This window comes from Wyeomyia smithii, chromosome 3 (genome assembly GCF_029784165.1).
Source record: "Wyeomyia smithii strain HCP4-BCI-WySm-NY-G18 chromosome 3, ASM2978416v1, whole genome shotgun sequence".
Lineage (NCBI taxonomy): Eukaryota > Metazoa > Arthropoda > Insecta > Diptera > Culicidae > Wyeomyia > Wyeomyia smithii.
Window position 1 is genome coordinate 31,506,596 of NC_073696.1, and position 19,882 is coordinate 31,526,477.

The 19,882-nt window shown below is 41.1% G+C and overlaps 2 protein-coding genes across 2 annotated transcripts; both read left to right on the forward strand.

Annotated features, from left to right (window-relative positions):
* The first annotated feature begins 3,105 nt into the window (after positions 1 to 3,105).
* LOC129728201 (uncharacterized) lies at positions 3,106 to 4,809 on the forward strand. The gene has a single exon (XM_055686616.1). The coding sequence runs from the start codon at positions 3,106 to 3,108 to the stop codon at positions 4,807 to 4,809; it is 1,704 nt and encodes a 567-aa protein (XP_055542591.1).
* Positions 4,810 to 4,922: 113 nt separating this feature from the next.
* LOC129728202 (uncharacterized) lies at positions 4,923 to 7,181 on the forward strand. Its single transcript, XM_055686617.1, has one exon. It carries the CDS (start codon positions 4,923 to 4,925, stop codon positions 7,179 to 7,181), a length of 2,259 nt encoding a protein of 752 aa, XP_055542592.1.
* The last annotated feature ends 12,701 nt before the right edge of the window (positions 7,182 to 19,882 follow it).

Here is a 19,882-nt window from a genome sequence, read left to right on the forward strand (position 1 = left end):
AGGAGACACGGACCGGTTGGAACTGGCTGATGAGGGGAGGTTTGTCCCCTGCGATCACTTATTACATAAAAACTTTGACTGTATTTTGAGGTCTTTGTTTCAAATTTATATTTCAATCAATGTATCCTCGAAATCATTTATTTGATGAAAATGGCTGGAGAAGCGTTTTAGTCTTGATTTCCAACTTTGTGAAGCCGGTGATTTAATAAATTTATGAAACTGACTTCTCCTGAATTGACTCTATGAACGAGGTTATTACGCGATTCAGCTTAAAAACACGCTTAAAAACACTTTTCGCCGTTATTCCTTTTTGATAAATAGGTCATTTTATGATATCAGTCCTTCATGTAGACTCGCGACAGCTGTTTCAAAAGGGCCTATCCAAAACGGCGACTGATGGATAAAAAAAATCTTTATCAGAAAAACGGTTTGTTTGATTGAAATGGTGTTCTCAGAAAAGTTGTAGGTAACAAAAATGCGGTTCTAGGAAAAATATATACATTGTAAAACAAAATTCTTTCTGTGTCAAATTTTCCAAATTGTCAGAAAATATCAAATATTGCGTAAAGTACCTTTCTAAAAAATCTTTTTTTCACACATTGGAGATGACAATCGTCTATCTAACTTCTTCTTCTATATCTATAAATGCGAATGTCTGTCCGTCTGTCTGTTCCCTATAGACTCAAAAACCACTGAACCGATTACCGTGAAAATTTGTACATAGGAGTTTTCAAGTACGGGGAGTAATCCTAAAATGTTAGTTTTGCTCTATCTCATAAGCGTAGGCAAGGGGGGGGTGAATTTGTGGTTCATGAACGTGAAACTTTCTCCCAGATAACCGTGCAAATTTATATGTTTTTGACTCTGAGATGTAGTTTTGCGACATTACTGTGCCATGTTAGACTTTTCTGGAAGCTCAGATACACTGCAATGATGAGGGGGGGGGGGTTAACGATGTCAACTTTTGATGTTTTAAAACTGCTGTTATAATTCAACGACTTTGAATTTTATATATTCCATTAGCGTGGCAAGGTAAATTTACTATTTTTAAACTCCTCAACACCTAACTTGATCACCGTGCCAATTTCGATAGGTGGGTATGTTTCTATAACATTTATTTTTCTGTATCCCAGTGGCGTAGCAAGGGGGATGTTCTAATTACATTATTTGTTAATTATTAAAAAGCTCATCATGAAACTTTATGTACAGGTGTTTTCGAATATGAGACGTAGTTTTGCGACCTAATTTCGTAATCTGAAACTTTGCTATATCTCAGTGGCATGGTTAGAGAGGGAGAGGGAAGATGAACGTTGTCAAGTTTTAATAATTTGTAATCCGCTTAATCGATTACTATTTAATTCGGTAAATACAGGTCGTATAGTAGCGTATATGTTTCAATAACTTCAAATTATGTCTATCTCATACAGGAAGAAAAAAAGCGGGATCGAGGGGGTGGCAACTACAAATGTGTTCAATGTAAACTCCTTAACGTCTAACATGAACACTTCTAAACACCAAACATGATCACTGTGTTATTCTGTACACCTGGGTTTTCAAATACGAGGTAGATTTTCGTGATATTGAATTTCCTGGATCTCAGTGGCGTAGTTGGAGGGAGGGGGAATTACAACAACCTTTATTATTTTTGAACCGTCTAATACTTCATCTTGAAAATTTGTATCTGGGAGTATTCGCGTCCGATGACATGTTTTTAATATATTAGTGTCGCCTCATTCCGCAAGAGGAAGGGGGTTGAATTTTTTTTATTTGCAAAGTAGAGATCGTTAATTTTTATCATTTAATTTAATTGCAAGGTGTTTTAGGTCTTCATGGTGTTCTAAGCATGTTGGTTTCCAACGGATTCTCTTCGTTTACGCAACCATGGATCGGGAAATAAGTTACGCCTCCATCAATATGCGGCAAAATTGTAATGCTATGAGGTGAACTATTGAACTATTTAAAAATGTCGCGACATGTTTTGAACTCAGATTTCGACAAATCGGAACTGAAAAGAAGGCCAATATGGGAATTTTCGAAATCGAGGTAATAACTGGAGGCCGGAAATCAACCCAAGATGTCAGGATGACATTCTCCGGTTTTTAGAAAACATTACAAAATGGTCCAATACCACCCAATACAAATAAACCAATCTTAAACCAGAACAGTACCGAGACTGGAAATCAAATCTAGACGTCATTTTGAAATTCAAGATGGCGACCTCCGGTTTCAGAGAATCATCAAACACCGACTATTATGGTTTGTAATGGAACCAAAATGATACCTCGAGACCGAAACGGCTACAGACACCATTTTGAAATTCATACAGCCGATTTCCGGTTTTCATAAAACAGCCTGAAATGACCGAATACCACCCAACAGACGCCATTTTGAAACTCGAAGTTCTAACTTCTGGTTGCTGGAAAATAACTAAAATTAGTCATACCATAGCCGCGATGATGCCCAATTACCGGAATTCAAATCCAGACGCTATTTGGAAATACAAGATGGCGACTTCCGGTTACCGAAAATGACCATATATAGGCATATCTGTAATCGAAATGATTCACATAGCCCAAAAATCGTCCCAGACGCTAAAATTGTGTTTCCATAACTGAGATGATGCCCAGAGACCGGAAATCTGAAAATGACCAATTACCACACAGTATGGTTATTTTTGGATCATCGACTCCATAGACCATTTTGAAATCCTTGAAGACTACTTCCGGCTTTCGTAAAACAACCTTTAATGACCGAACACCACCCAATACGGGTATTTATGGAATCGAGATGATGCCAAGAGACCAGAAATCAACTCGAGACACTCTTTTGAAATCCAAATGGCGACTTCCGGTTTCCAGATATCACCTAATAACACCCACAATGGGTGCTTCCGTGATCGATGTTCAGTCCAACCTGTTCGAACTGAAGCGACAGAGTGGCAGCGAGCGAACGCTTTATGTCCACTAATTGCGTCGCAGTAGGTAAACAGCGGTGTGAGATTCAGCCCCGCCTGGGAATCAGCAACCGGTGGTAATCCAGCAGTCCCTTCCTCGTGCGATTCCCACGTTTGACGGAAGATACGAAAACTGGGAAAAATTTAAAATCATGTTTCGCGACGCCGTGAACCTTACCAACGAAGCACCACGCATAAAGCTGTACCATCTTGAGAAGGCTCTCGTTGGTGACGCAATGGGGCTTATCGATGTGAAGACGATTAGCGACGGGAACTACGAACACGCCTGGAAACTTTTAGAGGAGCGTTTCGAGGATAAAAGGCGAATGATCGACATTCACATCGCTGGCTTACTTGGAACAAAGAAAATACCGAAGGATGATTATGCCGATCTGAGAACACTGGTCGAAACTATTACGGGTCACGTGAAGAATCTCAAGTTCCTCAACCAGCAATTCACAGGTGTGTCGGAGCTAATTGTCGTTCATCTTGTCGCTCGTTCTTTGGATGCGACAACGAAGAAAGAGTGGGAATCAACAATAAAGCGAGGCGAGCTTCCCACCTACGAAAACACCATCACGTTTTTGAAGGACCGCGTCTCAGTTCTGGAGAGATGTCAGAGCTCAAACGAAGAATCTCGGTCCCTGCGAGGAACAGCGAAACAACTAACAGGAAAATCTGCAGTTTCGAAGGCTAACACCGCAACGGCCTCTTCGACATCGGATCCACATTGTGAGATGTGTGGAGAAAGACATCCTACGTTCAAGTGTTCGTCGTTTAACAGCCTTTCCACGAGTGAACGGCTGTCCAAAGTTGAAGAGAGGAACATCTGTTTTAACTGCTTGAGGCGTGGACACAGCGTGAAGAACTGTCCATCGAAGAAGTCTTGCTTTAGGTGCAACAAGAAGCATCACACATTGTTGCACTTGGAGGGTAATGCCAGCTCGACGAGGCCTTCGAGTGAGAGCAGTGAAGAGAAGCATTCGCAGTCTAACCCAAATTCTGCGATTGGAATTCCTGGCTCCAGTAAAGCACCGGTGTCCAATAAGAAACCGGAGACCCAGCCATTGGTTACGGTAGTACACACTAACAACCCGATGAATTTGGCGAGTCAGGTGATCTTACTAACCGCCCTTGTTCAAGTGGATGATCAACATCAGCGCTCTCGTTTGTGCAAAGCCCTGTTAGACTGCGGATCCCAAGTGAGTTTTGTAACGCAATCACTGGTCGCTACTCTTGGGATTGAAGTGGAAGAAGTAAGTGTCCCGATAACAGGCATAGGCAATGTGAGATCAACCATAAAACAGAAATGCACCATAAATGTCCGCTCTAGATGTAATGACTACTCATTCCTCGTGAATTGCTTGGTCTCACCGAAAATCACCGGTCGCATTCCATCGGTGAAGATAAATTTGGACAATTGGGAACTGCCACAAGGTCTAAAACTGGCTGATCCGTCGTTCCATGAACCCAGCCAAATTGACTTGCTTATTGGTATGGACTGGTTCTACGATATAATGAAACCAGGGTGCTTAAAACTAAACGACGACCTACCTAGCCTTCATGACTCCCAACTGGGATGGTTAGTGGGTGGTAAGCTGCTCGAGAGGTCCTGTTCAAACTTTGCGATGAACTCCTGCGCCGTTAGCGTCGATCCAATGGAAGAGCTTATGCATAAATTTTGGGAAGTGGAAAGCGTTTCACCGGAGATGGTTCCTTCGAGCGAGAAGGAGCAGTGCGAAGCACACTTCACTGCAACGTATCGTCGAGATGACAGTGGTCGATTTATCCTCCATCTACCGCTGAAGGACAACGCCACGAGATCAACGAGCATGATGACCCCCCTGGAATATTGAAGTTTTATCTTCCTCATCATGCTGTTTTTCGTCCCTCAAAAACGACTACCAAATGTCGAGTTGTGTTCAACGCATCGGCCAAGGTGTTTGGATTATCACTCAATGACGTGATGATGGTCGGTGCTACAGTGCAGAGCGATTTGCTGTCCATAATTCTTCGCTTTCGAAAGTTTCGATACGTTTTGGGTGCAGACGTATCAAAAATGTATCGTCAGATGCTGATCGACCCCGCCTTCACTCCATTACAGCGGATTTTTTGGCGGAAGTCCCCTCAAGATCCTCTGCGAGTCCTCGAGTTATCAACAGTGACATATGGTACAGCGGCGGCCCCATTCTTGGCAACGCAGGCTCTTCTTCAATTAGCTCGCGATGAACGACACAGATTCCCACTCGCAGCGATGATCGTGGAAAGGAATTTCTACATCGATGATGCACTGTTTGGTTCCGACGATTATGTAGAAGCGTGTGAACTTCGGGACCAACTGATAGGCCTACTGAAGTCCGGTGGGATGCATCTACACAAGTGGTCTTCCAACGATAATAGCCTTTTGGATCCTTTTCCCAATGAAGGCAGAGAGCGATGCGTTTCACTTGGTGACAGCGGTATCAACGACATTATAAAAACATTGGGTTTAATGTGGAACCCTTCTACTGATGAATTCCTGTTCCGATCGCAATCTCCAGAGAAGATCAAAGGACCAACAAAGCGACAAGTTCTGTCCGAAATCGCCAAGATTTTCGATCCTCTTGGTCTTATTTCTCCTGTGGTAGTAGTGGCGAAGATTCTGATGCAAAATCTATGGATTTGTAAGCTGAAATGGGACGATCCGTTAGACGATGGCCTTCTGTACCAATGGGAAAGCTTTTTGACATCGCTGCCATCTTGTGAGCAGATTCGGATTCCGCGCCAAGTTATATCGAGCGAAGCTATCCACTACGAGCTTCATGGGTTCGCCGATGCCTCCCAGAAGGCATACGGTGCTTGCGTATACGTGAGGTCGATTTTTCCTGATGGCAGAGCATCATTGAGGCTAGTCAGCGCGAAGTCTAAAATAGCACCGATCACACCTGTGACGATTCCGAGAAAAGAGTTACTAGCCGCTCGACTTCTAACAAGGTTAAATAGTAAGGTTGAAGAAGCATTAGAAATGAACTTCACGTCTACGATATTGTGGTCTGATAGCCAGGTTGTACTGGCATGGCTACGAAAGCCACTTGATAGTCTTCAAGTGTTTGTTCGCCACAGAGTTGCAGAGATTACGTCCCACAAGCATATTGTCTGGAAGTACGTTCGGACCGACCAGAATCCAGCGGACAGTGTGTCACGAGGACAAGCTGCCAAGGAATTAGCAGAAAATGACCTCTGGTGGAATGGACCTCACTTTTTGCGTACCGTCGACTACCAAGAAGAGGAACCAATTACTCTTACGGATGTCGAGATTCCAGAGTTGAGGGTCCAGCTGGCAGCTTTGCCAGTGATGAACTACGAAGAATTCCCACTCTTGACAAAGTATAGCTCCTTCCGGAAAACGCAGCGGATTTTGGCATACTTGCTACGCTTCACATCGAATACTAGAAAGAAGAAGGAAGACCGGTTGCTTTCAGCGTACCTCACCTTACCAGAACTTCGAACGGCATTGCATTGTATCGTTAGAGCTGTTCAGCATCAGGAGTTCTCTAAGGAGATCGACTGCATTAGGTCAGGAGAGTTCAACCATCGTCTAAATAACTTGAAACCGTTTCTGCACAATGATCTATTGCGAGTGGGTGGTCGACTTAGACATTCTGATCTACCATTCGAAGTGAAACATCAGTTGATATTACCTGACAAGAGTCCCATCGTTTGTGGTTTAATCGCCGATATTCATCGCGAGAATCTCCATACTGGATGCAGCAGCGTTCAATATCTTCTACGACAACAGTTTTGGTTGATCAACGCAAGATCTACCATCAGAAAGGTGTTGAGAGGTTGTGTCACTTGCTTCCGAATGAAACCTACTACGATCGATCAACAAATGGGGGATTTGCCGTCATACCGTGTAACCTCTGCACCAGCCTTTGAGAGAGTTGGACTTGACTTTGCAGGTCCAATCTACGTGAAGCAACCTGGACGGAAAGCCACTTCTATAAAGGGCTACATCTGTGGTCACGAAGGCCATGCATCTGGAAGCAGTGGAAGATTTGTCAGCAGATTCATTCCTGGCCACATTTCAGTGCTTCGTATCCCGGCGAGGCTTTCCGAAGGAAGTGTTCAGCGACAACGGAACAAATTTCATCGGTGCAAGATCAGCTTTGCGGGATCTGTATCTACTCTTCAAGGAGGAAGCCACCCGGAACAAGATCTTCGAGTACTGTCAAGCGAAGCAGATTGACTGGAGAACGATACCCCCAAACGCGCCACACTTTGGTGGGCTTTGGGAAGCTGGAGTGAAGAGCGTAAAGACAGTACTAAAGAAAGTGTATCAATCCACTTCATTGACACTCTTCGGACTTTCCACCCTGTTATGTCAAATTTGAAGCAATACTGAATTCGAGACCATTGTATTCCTAATCAAGCGATCCAACGGAACCGAAAGTGCTAACTCCTGGACATTTCATCATAAACCGTCCACTTTTGGCTATTCCCGAACCATCATTGATGCATCTTCCGACCAATCGACTATCGCACTGGCAGCGCATACAGCAGTTGCGCGAACACTTTTGGAAGCGATGGTCTAAGGAGTATGTCACCGAGCTGCAAGTAAGTGGAAAGTGTACCAACAAAAGGAATAACATTCGACCTGGAATGATTGTCGTGCTAAAGGAAGATAATCTTCCCCCTCAATGCTGGAGACTGGGACGTGTTGTGAAGGTTTATCCTGGAGCCGACGATTTGGTAAGAGTGGTTGATGTCCAGACAAAAACGGGTACGTTTCAAAGGCCGATACACAAACTTGCGCCTTTGCCGATAGCTGATAATGAGTCTTCTTCTGCAATTTCCACTTCTTGCCTGGGGGAGAATGTTCAGTCCAACCTGTTCGAACTGAAGCGACAGAGTGGCAGCGAGCGAACGCTTTAGGTCCACTAATTGCGTCGCAGTAGGTAAACAGCGGTGTGAGATTCAGCCCCGCCCCTTTGTATACTTTAGCACTGCGGAATGATATAAAAGAGCAACAGATGCGACAGCATTTATTAGTCGTCGATGCTTGGCATTCAAGCGATACAGGCTTGTTTTTCGGATTGTTCGTCAAAGTTATTTTGCTAGTGTAGCATTTACCTGCAATATTTTGTGATTTTGTCAACCATCGCTGTATATTTCTCGAATAGAAAAGTAACAGACTACATACAGCGAATAGGAAGTGCAAAAAGAGAACACAACTGATGGCGGCGGCGGCGTGCTGGGATCCAGGTAGCCAATATCCTGAGATTGGAACTGTGCCTCAATGGATGTATAATAATAAATTTGGTCAACTTAACATTCTGCAACTGGAAGCTGACGACAGAGCGGAACTAAACCCCTTCTTGGTCGGAAAATGTCTGGAAGCCTGCGTTGGTGAGATTGAAGGAGCAACTACGGAGAATGATGGAAAAAGATTTGTATTGCGAGTGCGAAACCCGGAACAAGTGCGAAAACTTCTTGCATTAAAAGAACTGAAACAAGATGTGGGACAACCGAGCGTGGCCGTCTCTGTGATTTTACACCCAACACTCAATAAGAGACGCTGTGTTATTACCTGTCGTGAAATCGTAAAGATGAGCGAAACTGAATTAGTGGAAGAGTTTAAAAGCCAAGGAGTTATTGCTGCCAAACGATTCACTGGGCTCGTAGATGGAAAGAAACAAAACCTCCCTACGGTGGTCCTAACTATCGAGGGCACCACCATCCCGGAAGTCATCAAGGTTGGTCCACTGAGAATTAAAACTCGAGTGTTTATTCCTGAGCCGACGATTTGTTTCACGTGCTACAAATATGGACATACTAAAAATCGTTGCAAAGCTGCCGCTCGATGCCGAAACTGTTCGAAAGTGCATGACTTTGATGAGGAATGCAAGAATAAGCCCTACTGCCTTAATTGCAAAGGAGAACATGGACCTTCCAGCAGGAAATGCCCAGTCTACCTAGCCGAAAAAGAAATCACCAGAATCAGAGTGACGAAAGGAATCGACTACAAAGAAGCCGTCAAGCAATTCAACGCAGGGGCAGGATCTTACGCCGAAGTGAGCAAAGTTCAACAGCGACTGAAAATCAACGATAACAATGCAGTAGCAGACCTGATCAAACAGAAGGACGACATGATCCAGAAGCTGATGGATACCGTGGCCAACCTAACCAGTAGAATTAAGGAACTCGAGCAGACTAAAAAAGACAAGAAGCAGAAGAAACAACAGAAGAAGAAGATTGTGATTGAGGGAACCGACCAGGACATCGAAGACGAGATGGACACTGACTCTAGTCTGCAAACAGCTAAGACAGTAAAGGTAAGTGACACTTCTTCCAAAGTGAATTTACTTCCGGTATCAAACTCTAAAACTGCCCACAAAAGACACCCTACCACTGAAATCATTCCCCCTTTAGTCAAAAAATCATCGGAACAAATGACCGTTGAAGTTGACAGTTCTTCCAATCCCGATTATCTCTTCTCCACTGACTCATCTTTTAAACTACCCAATTATGGCTTGCCCTTCAAATCAAACCACTAATCGATACACAACCAACCCACCTGCCACTTTAACAAATCTTGCAATACAATGGAACTTATTTGGTTTAAAAGGAAGACTCGCTGAACTACAATTATTAATTTCTCAATATAACCCTCTCATTATTGCCTTACAAGAAACCTTATCTCCTAAGTCTAAACTTCCTTCTAACTACATCAAAGGTTATACCCTTTACATCCACGAAAACTCAAGCAATCCAAATATAAATGGTGTTGCAATAGCTGTTAACTCAGAATTCCCTCACCGCAAATTGTCTATCTCCACTCCACTCCAAGCAATAGCAATCGAAATTGACTTTCCCATCAAAGTTACAATAATCTCAATCTATCTTCCTAGTTCAATTAATACTCATCGGCTTAGAAAAGAGCTTCGTGTACTTTTAGACCAAATCTCAACCACTACCATCCTACTGGGTGATTTTAATGCTCACTCCACTTCATGGGGTGGGCACAGAGATGACCACAGAGGAAAAATGCTCGAAGTTTTCTTTTAGGAACAAAATCTCATTCTTTTAAATGATGGTAGCCCTACACGCATTAACCCTTCTAATGGCAACACATCTGCATTAGATCTGTCTGTCGTATCTTGGAGCCTATTAAACCGATTATCATGGAAAGTTCACGATGATTCTTGTGGTAGCGATCATGTACCTATCATAGTCACTCTCAATCGTCCCTGTCCTATCTCTGCAGCTCGCCCGAGGTGGAAATATGAGTTGACCGATTGGTCTAATTTTCAACGTGAAATAACCATTCGCTTTTCTAATAATCCCCCCTCCTCTCCTGAATCTTTCACTTCTACCATACTTGAAGTAGCTCGAAGTCATATCCCCAGAACCAGTGGCAAACCCGGGAAGAGGTCAGTGCATTGGTGGAACCCTGAAGTTGAAAGGGCCATCAAACTACGTCGAAAAAAGTTAAGAGCTCTTCAAAAGACTCCCAAAGAAGACCGTCAGAAATCCTTGAAATTAGAAGAGTTCAAAATAGCCAGAGGAGCTGCTAGAGAGGCAATTTCTAGGGCTAAGTCTGATAGCTGGAAAAACTTTATATCGGCAATAAACCCAGAAACTACTTCCAAGGAATTATGGGATAGAGTAAATCGTCTCAGTGGCAACCGTAACAAAGCTCCCATTAAAATCAAAATTAATAACCAGATCTCCGATGATCCTTCTTCTATTTCCGAACATTTAGCTGATCATTTTGCTTTTGCTTCTTCGTCCTCTAATTACAAACATAAGTTTTTAACCAAGAAAAATTTATCAGAATCCTCACCTCCATGTTTTGAAACAAACTTAGACCTTCCATTCAATATAGATTTTAGTTTTTCGGAACTTGAATGGGCTCTACGCAGAGTTAACGGCTCATCGTCAGGACCTGACGACATCGGATACCCTCTCCTTAAGAATCTACCTCACTCTGGTAAAATAATTCTTTTATCTCTGTACAACGACATATGGGACAAAGGGAAAATCCCTCCTGATTGGAAAATTGGTCTAGTGATTCCTATTCCTAAACCTGGAAAAGATCGAAGTGAGGCTGATAGTTATAGACCCATCACCCTAGTTAACTGTATTGGAAAAGTACTTGAGAAGATGGTAAACCGGCGTCTCTTGAAAGAACTCATTTCCAGAGACCTTCTCGATAGCAGACAGTTTGCTTTTCGCCCAGACAAAGGAACCGATGATTATTTCACTGAACTGGAAGATCTTATTGAGAGTCACCTTCAACGGGGCCATCATGGTGATTGTGTCTCGCTCGACTTGTCGAAAGCTTTCGATCGTACATGGCGTTACACTATGTTGAAATCCTTGGAAGAATGGGGCATTAAAGGCCGCATGGGTCTCTTCATTCGAAATTTTCTGGAAAACAGGAAGTTTAAGGTACTCATTGGAAACACACAATCCGAAACCAGACTACAAGAAAATGGTATACCCCAAGGTTCAGTGCTATCCCCTACTCTTTTCCTCATTTGTATGCAGTCTCTTTTTGAAATCATCCCTAACAACATCCATATCTTTGTTTTTGCCGATGATATTTTGTTACTTTCCTTCAACCCTTTCAAATCCTTAGCCCGTAATAGACTACAATCTGCGGTTAACACCGTAGCTCATTGGGCTGATGAAATAGGTTTTACCATCTCTCCCGAAAAATCCCAGCTGCTTCACATTAGTTCCAATAGAAAAGGTATAAGTAAGCTTCGAGATATTAAACTTAATCAAGTAATTATCCCCAGTAAACCAACTCTCAAAATTCTTGGTGTATATCTTGATAGACGTCTCAATTTTAAAGAACATGCTAATGCTGTTAGAAAAGATACCATAAATAAAATGCGGGTCATCAAGATAATTGGATCTCGATCCTATGCCCATAGGTCCACTATGCTCAAACTTGTAAATGCTTGGCTGCTTCCTAAAATCTTCTATGGAGTTGGACTCTACAGTAGAGGAGGTGAATCAGTATTAGGAAGACTCCTTCCGCTGTACAATCGCGCCATTCGTTCTACTTCAGGTGCTTTCATCACTAGCCCTATATCTGCTATCATGGCAGAATGTGGTCAACTGCCTTTCAAATACTATCTTCTTTTTTGCCTTGACAGGAAATCCATTCGATGGTTGAGCATTACCGGTCAAAGCGACGTTCCCCTGGTAAATAGAACTTTACAACTTTTCCAATCTACAACCCGCTCTAATCTTCCACCGATTGCTATATTACCTAGAACTAAAAACCGACCTTGGAACCAACCCTCCCCTTCCATAGACCTCTCTATTCTCAACACTTTAAAAGCAGGTTACACTCCTTCCATAGTTCAACAGCACTTCCATCAATTAGTTTCCGACAAATATCAGAACTACCACCACATATATACTGACGGATCTGTAGCCGACGGCAAGGTTGGTTATGGTATATTTTCGGAATCCTTAAACTTGAATATAAGTTCCTCTCTCCCCTCTATCTCTAGCATCTACAGTGCCGAGGCCTTCGCCCTAATGAAAGCCTCCGAAATATCCCTAGACCCCAATAAAAAAACTGTCATATTCAGCGATTCAGCCAGTTGCCTGCAGACTTTAAATTCTGATTCATCCTCCCATCCTTGGCTAACTAAAACTGAACTAACGTCCATTAGTAATAAAATCACTCTCTGCTGGGTTCCCGGACACTCTGGAATTAATGGCAATGAAGTTGCTGACAAGCTTGCCGGTTCAGGTCGAGAAAAACCGGTTGATTTACTTCCTCTCCCCGCTATTGATGTCTCAAGATGGGCTAGAAACAGAATAAGGGACTCTTGGGATATCGAATGGTTTAAAAACACTTCATGTAGTCTAAGAAGGTTCAAAGTGTCAACTCTTTGTTGGCCCGACAATAAAATCCCGGCTGTTTGCCGTATTTTAACCCGCTTACGTATTGGCCACACACGCCTTACCCACAGTTATAGACTGAATAAAACTAATCCCCCTAATTGTATTACTTGTGGCTCCCCCCTTACCATACACCATATCATAACTGACTGTAGAGCTTTTGATACCGAACGATTTAACAACAACATTCCCAATACTTTGGAAGAAGCTTTGTCACTGCCTAACGAAAAAAACTTAATAAAATACCTTAAAGACACTGACCTTTATAAAAAAATATAGATATAAAGATTTTTTTTATAAAAAGATATAGATATTAAGATTATTTTTTTTTATATAAAAAGATATAGATATTAAGATTTTTTGTGATAAACTAAAAATGTAAATTTGTGTAAGGAGGTGAATGACTCCTATGTTAAAACCTCAATAAAATCAATAATAATAAATAGCATTTATTAGTATTTTTCCAACCGCGATACGATAAACAGTAGAAAGCAGACAGTGAAAGGAGAACAATAGCAGCAATAATAGTAGCTGCAGTAGCAGTAGCATCGGTGGGCAAAAGTTGCGTCATCGCGAAGAACTTTAACGCGAAGAATAGATATTAAGAATAAGAAGAAGAGAAAAATGAATAAATTCGTGTAAACAGTAGTTCTGTGTTTGCACCCGACCGCCGAACATTCTGTCCTCCATCTCCACCCGTACGAGTTAATTGAAATTGAAGAATTTTTTGAGAGTCTTTTTCAAGGCTCATATCTTCGAGTTTGATTGCTGCTAGCCAAGTGGGCTAGTCCAGGCCAATCACGTCGCGGCTTCATGAGGCGAAGCCGATCAAAGGAGTCCGGCCAATCTAGTTGCCCTCCTGGGAAGGAACGAAAGGGTCCTGCTCCCATCCGGCTTGGTTCCCGCTGGGAACGCAAGCAACGTTTACCGACCGGCGCAGTCACAGTCCACCGCAGCCCCAACAATCGAAATGATGCACATTTGCTAAAAATCGACCCCTGATAAGATTTTTCGAATCCGAAGAGATTTTCGATCCGAAGTGGTAACTTAAAATATGGAATTGCAAAGTCGAATTGCTGGAAAACAGCTAAAAAATCATTCCGGAATCTCCATGATACCCATAGATCGGAAACCAAATTCAGGCACCTTTTCCAAATCCAAAATAACGATATCCGGTTTCCGAAAATGACCGAATTCTTCAGTGGTATTTATTTGTTGTTTTTGAAGCCAAATTCAAGATGGCAATTTTCGGTTTTTGGATAAAAGCCAAAAATGATTAGTGGAAGTTATTGACATAAACATATTGATACAAGATATTCCATCGTCGAAGTTATCCCTTGCGATCGTTCTTACATGCAATAATGCAAGCCATGTAACAAACAGCCTTATATAGCTATACGTCCAATTTAGGGTCGTGGCTTTGCAAACAACATTAGGAGAAAATATCTCATTCAAATTAAACTAAGTGATCTTCACGGATACTATTGATTTAGTTTAATCTGAAATGTAGGCCCCAACAATTATTTTACAGGACTTTTTAAAGTTTATTTTATAATGTTAGATATAGTTGTTTACACCTAATATAAGCAGGTGTAGGTAGTTATCAAAATGACTGGATTCTTTTTTTATTTGTAAAATAAAAACACTTCTTAAATTATCTTGAATCGGAAAAATCGATTACTATTTGTTTACATTTGGCGCCTTGATCCTTTTCCATGTGCTGCTTGGTTAAAGATTAAGACAATGCTGAGCCAAACAAATAGGCCAGAATTTACGAATAATTTTGTTACACATATTCTATTACTCTATTACACATAATTTGAGTAACGATAATAATAATAATTCGATATAACGTAACGAAAATAAAAATAAAGTTGTCTTATATCGAGGTATGACTGTACCACGAAACTGAAGAGCATAAACTAAGTTGTTCAATTATTACCTACTTACTTTTGGAATAACGAACTACCCAAAACATTTTTTGGCTAAATAAGCGCTTCCATAACTAATCTTATTCAGCTGACGGCCGAACATTGGCCTAATAATATATTTCTAAGTGTTTTATCAGCTTTTGATCAGTCGATTTCGGAGAACAAAATCAGCTATTTGTTACATTCGGCTTCCTTAATAACCGGACAAGGGCTTAATAAGAAAAAACTTAGCCATTTGAACAACTTTTACACATGCTGATCGATTCTGTAGAAGCGAATATTCATTCTACAAGCTGTACAAAGAAAAAATAATTACTTCTACAGAATCGATCAGCATGCATGAAAGTTGTTCAAATGGCTGAGTTATTTCTTATTAAGCCCGTGTTCGGCATTTAAGGAAGCCTAATGTAACAAGTAGCTGATTTAGTTTCCCAAAACCGACTGATTTAAAGCTGATCAAACACTTAGAAATACATTTTTTTTTTAAGGGGGGATTTGTTAGTAGCTTAAGTATTTATGATAAATATTAGTAAATAATGAGTATGTATGTCCAATCACAAATGGTGACTTCTCAACACTGTTAGAAATTTGTAATTTTAATTGTTAGGATTTGTTTGCTTTCGCAATTAGGACTTATCATTCGTAGGGATTTAAACCTACTTGTCAGAAAAGGGGAAGTAAACTTACAACTAACTTAATTGCTAACTTATTGGCTATAAAGAGAGCTTATCGTAGCAATTGAGGATTGCAACGATTTTTGTCGAAAATTGTTAATAATTTTATTTGACATAGCTTCTAATGGTTCAACACCAGCAAGTCTATGTAATTCGAGTGTACCAAACCAAGGAGGACGCTTCAAAATCATTTTCAGAATTTTATTCTGAATCCTTTGGAGCGTTTTCTTCCTTGTTGAACAGCAACTTGACCAGATCGGTACAGCATAAAGCATTGCTGGTCTGAAAATTTGTTTGTAAATCAAAAGTTTGTTCTTTAAACAAAGTTTAGAATTCCTGTTAATGAGAGGATATAAACATCTCGTATATTTGATGCACTTGGCTTGTATACTCTCAATGTGCTCTTTGAAAATAAGTTTTTTATCATAAATTAGTCCCAAGTACTTAACCTTGTCGGACCAACTCAAAATAACCCCATTCATCTTGACAACGTGATTATTGTTTGGCTTGAGGAAAGAAGCCCTAGGCTTATGCGGAAAAATTATCATTTGAGTTTTAGAAGCATTGGGAGAGATTTTCCACTTTTGCAAGTAGGAAGAAAAAATATCTAAACTTTTCTGCAATCGACTGCATATGACACGAAGACTTTTTCCTTTTACGGAAATGCTTGTGTCATCGCAGAACAATGACTTTGTGCATCCTGGAGGCAAATCAGGAAGATCTGAAGTGAATATGTTGTACAGGACTGGACCCAAGACTGAACCTTGAGGTACACCTGCTCTGACAGGAAATCTATCAGATTTTGAATTCTGATAGACAACCTGCAGAGTTCGATCAGTAAGATAATTTTTTAAAATTTTGATTAGGAAAATTGGAAAATTAAAAGTTTGCAATTTCGCAATCAAACCTTTATGCCAAACACTGTCGAATGCTTTTTCTATGTCTAAAAGAGCAGCTCCAGTGGAATAACCTTCAGATTTGTTAGCTCGTATCATATTAGTAACTCTGAGCAATAGATGAGTTGTGGAATGCCCATGGCGAAATCCAAACTGTTCATTTGCAAAAATTGAATTTTCGTTGATGTGTGACATCATTCTGTTAAGAATAATTCTCTCAAACAGTTTACTTATTGAAGAAAGCAAACTGATTGGTCGATAACTTGAAACTTCAGCTGGGTTCTTATCCGGTTTTGAAATGGGAGTAATTTTTGCATTTTTCCATAATTTGGGAAAATATGCAATTTTGAAGCAGCAATTGAAAATTTTCACTAAAAATTCCATTGTGCTCTCAGGGAGATGTTTGATTAGTATATTAAAGATTCCATCGTAATTGCCGTAATATATTTCCCCCTAAATTTGGTTTCTAAACCATTGATGAATACCTTTCATTCTAATACAGTGAATTTTCCTTGATACGTGAAAAGGCAACCTTCTATAAAATATTTAATTGAGTACGATTTAGTAGAAATTAAACTTCCTTCTATTTCTATTTGTCGTGTTGAAGTTGGCTCACTCACCGATCACAAAGCGGCAAAGATGTCACATAAATTTTTTTCCTGCAGTTACAAGCTCGTAGAAAAAATATCGATAACGAATTAAAGTTTTAGTAGAAAATGTACATTCACAGAAAATTTGAAATTGAAATAGATGTTTATGAACATGTTAACATTCAATTCAGGTCAATTTAAATATTTTATCAGTATACAGAATCAATCAGAAAAAAATTTGATCAGTTTCAAGATACCGAAGAACAACGAAGATACCATATTTGAAGATTATATGTCTGTTATCTTCGAAAATAGACTGGGTTAGAGTGATGCACAACATTAGCCTCAGCAATTAATGTTTGCATAGCGTTGTTCAATTAGAAGCAAGGTTATTTTTTTTTTTTTTTCTTCACATAACATTTATTTGACACGGCACAAATACAATTTAATGTTTAACGGCGCCAATTATATCTGATGACTTAAAAACTAAAGCAAATTTTTTATCCTCGCTGCCGACTACGAGCTGAAATTAAGTCTAACTTAAAACTAGCATGGGATTTCCAATCAGTGTTTTGTTGTTCAATGGTCGTCTGATAATCGTCGAATGGCATGTATGGATTCGTTCTGCTGAGCCACGATGTCGTGAGTTGGGACAGAGGCTCGTAGTCCTTGGGTCCTGGTTCTATTGTTCGGGGTCTGGTTGCTGGTTTTGTGCTTAAGGTTCAAACGTGTTCTTGTCGTTTTGTTGGGTGTAGACGGAGGGGAACGGGACTAGACTGGGGCGTGGATGGATTTCAGGAAAACGTATATAAGGGACATGTAGGATAGGTCACGGCTCGCCAAGACATCACGAACAGGAACAGCCGGCTGTCTACCCTCGGCCTGCAGGGAAGCTATTAATTTAGACCTGGCGTCACGGTGTACAGGGCATGACCAAACCACATGCTCTATGTCGTGATAACCTTCACCACAGGCACAGATACCACTTTCCCCGAGCCCAACACGACGGAGATGCGCGTCAAATCTATAGTGATTGGACATAAGCCGGGACATCACGCAAATGAAATCCCGACCTACATCCAACCCCTTGAACCACGGGTTCGTCGATACTTTGGGGATTATGGAATGTAACCACCTTCCCAATTCCCCTCTGGTCCAAGCATTTTGCCAACTGATGATCGTATTCTGACGTACAAGTGCGAAAAATTCATTAAAGGCAATTGGTCTTTCATAAATATCACCGTTTGTTGCGCCCACCTTAGCCATAGAGTCCGCTTTCTCATTACCCGGTATCGAGCAGTGAGAAGGGACCCACGCTAAGGTAATCTGAGTAGATTTTTCGGATAAAGCACTCAGATGTTCCCGTATTTTCCCCAGGAAATACGGAGAGTGCTCAACATCTTTCATCGATCGGAGAGCCTCAATGGAACTGAGACTGTCCGTAAAGATGAAATAATGGTCCGTGGGCATTTTTTCGATAATCCCTAGGGTGTACTGAATTGCAGCTAATTCTGCGACGTAAACAGAAGCAGGATTATCGAGCTTATGGGAGACGGTTAAATTGTTATTGAAGATACCGAAGCCAGTGGACCCATCAAGAAGTGATCCGTCAGTGTAGTACATATTGTCGCAGTTGATGTTTCGATATTTATTGGAAAAAATTTTAGGGATCTGCTGCACGCGTAAATGATCCGGGATTCCACGAGTTTCTTCTATCATGGATGTATCGAAAAACACAGTAGAATCAGAAGTATTTGATAAGTCGACACGATTTGGAATATTCGAAGAAGGGTTAATATTTTGGGACATGTGATTGAAATACAATGTCATAAAACGGGTTTGAGAATTAAGTTCGATTAACCTTTCAAAATTTTCAATCACGGGACGGTTCAAGACCTCACATTTGATTAGAATACGAGAAGACAGGCTCCAGAAGCGGTTTTTCAATGGTAGTACTCCAGCTAAAACCTCCAAACTCATCGTATGGGTCGACTGCATGCAACCTAAGGCGATACGCAAACAACGATATTGTATTCGCTCCAGTTTGATCAAATGTGTGTTTGCTGCGGAGCGGAAGCAGAAACACCCGTATTCAATAACAGACAATATCGTTGTTTGGTAAAGCCTTATAAGGTCTCCTGGATGGGCTCCCCACCATTGTCCGGTTATTGTACGAAGAAAATTCACTCTTTGTTGACATTTTTTCATCAGATACCTCACGTGACAACCCCAGGTGCCTTTAGAGTCGAACCAGACACCAAGATATTTGTGTACCAAAACCTGAGAAATCGTTTTACCCATTAATTGTGTTTGAAGCTGAGCAGGTTCATGCTTCCTAGAAAAAACTACTATCTCAGTCTTCTCCGGAGAGAATTCGATACCTAGCTGTAAAGCCCAAGCAGACAAATTGTCCAAGGTATCTTGCAATGGTCCTTGCAAATCGGCAGCTTTGGCTCCTGTAACAGAGATTACACTGTCGTCTGCAAGTTGTCTTATCGTGCATGAATTTGCCAGACATTCGTCGATGTCATTTACATAAAAGTTGTAAAGAAGGGGGCTTAAACATGAGCCCTGGGGAAGACCCATGTAGCTAATGCGAAAAGTTGCCAAATCGCCATGCGTAAAGTGCATGTGCTTTTCGGACAACAAATTGTGCAAAAAATTGTTCAAAATTGGAGAAAATCCTTGTCGGTGAAGTTTACCCGAAAGAATGTCAATAGAAACGGAATCAAAAGCCCCCTTAATGTCCAAGAACGCAGACGCCATTTGTTCTTTACGAGCATACGCCAGCTGAATATCTGTTGAAAGCAACGCAAGACAATCATTCGTCCCTTTGGCACGGCGGAAGCCAAATTGAGTTTCTGATAGTAGACCATTTGATTCGACCCAGTGGTCTAAACGACGGAGTATCATTTTTTCCATCAATTTC

Bases quoted from the DNA above. Each gene is read 5' to 3' on its own strand.
- LOC129728202 (XM_055686617.1), top strand. From the start codon at position 4,923: ATGGTCGGTGCTACAGTGCAGAGCGATTTGCTGTCCATAATTCTTCGC.
- LOC129728201 (XM_055686616.1), top strand. From the start codon at position 3,106: ATGTTTCGCGACGCCGTGAACCTTACCAACGAAGCACCACGCATAAAG.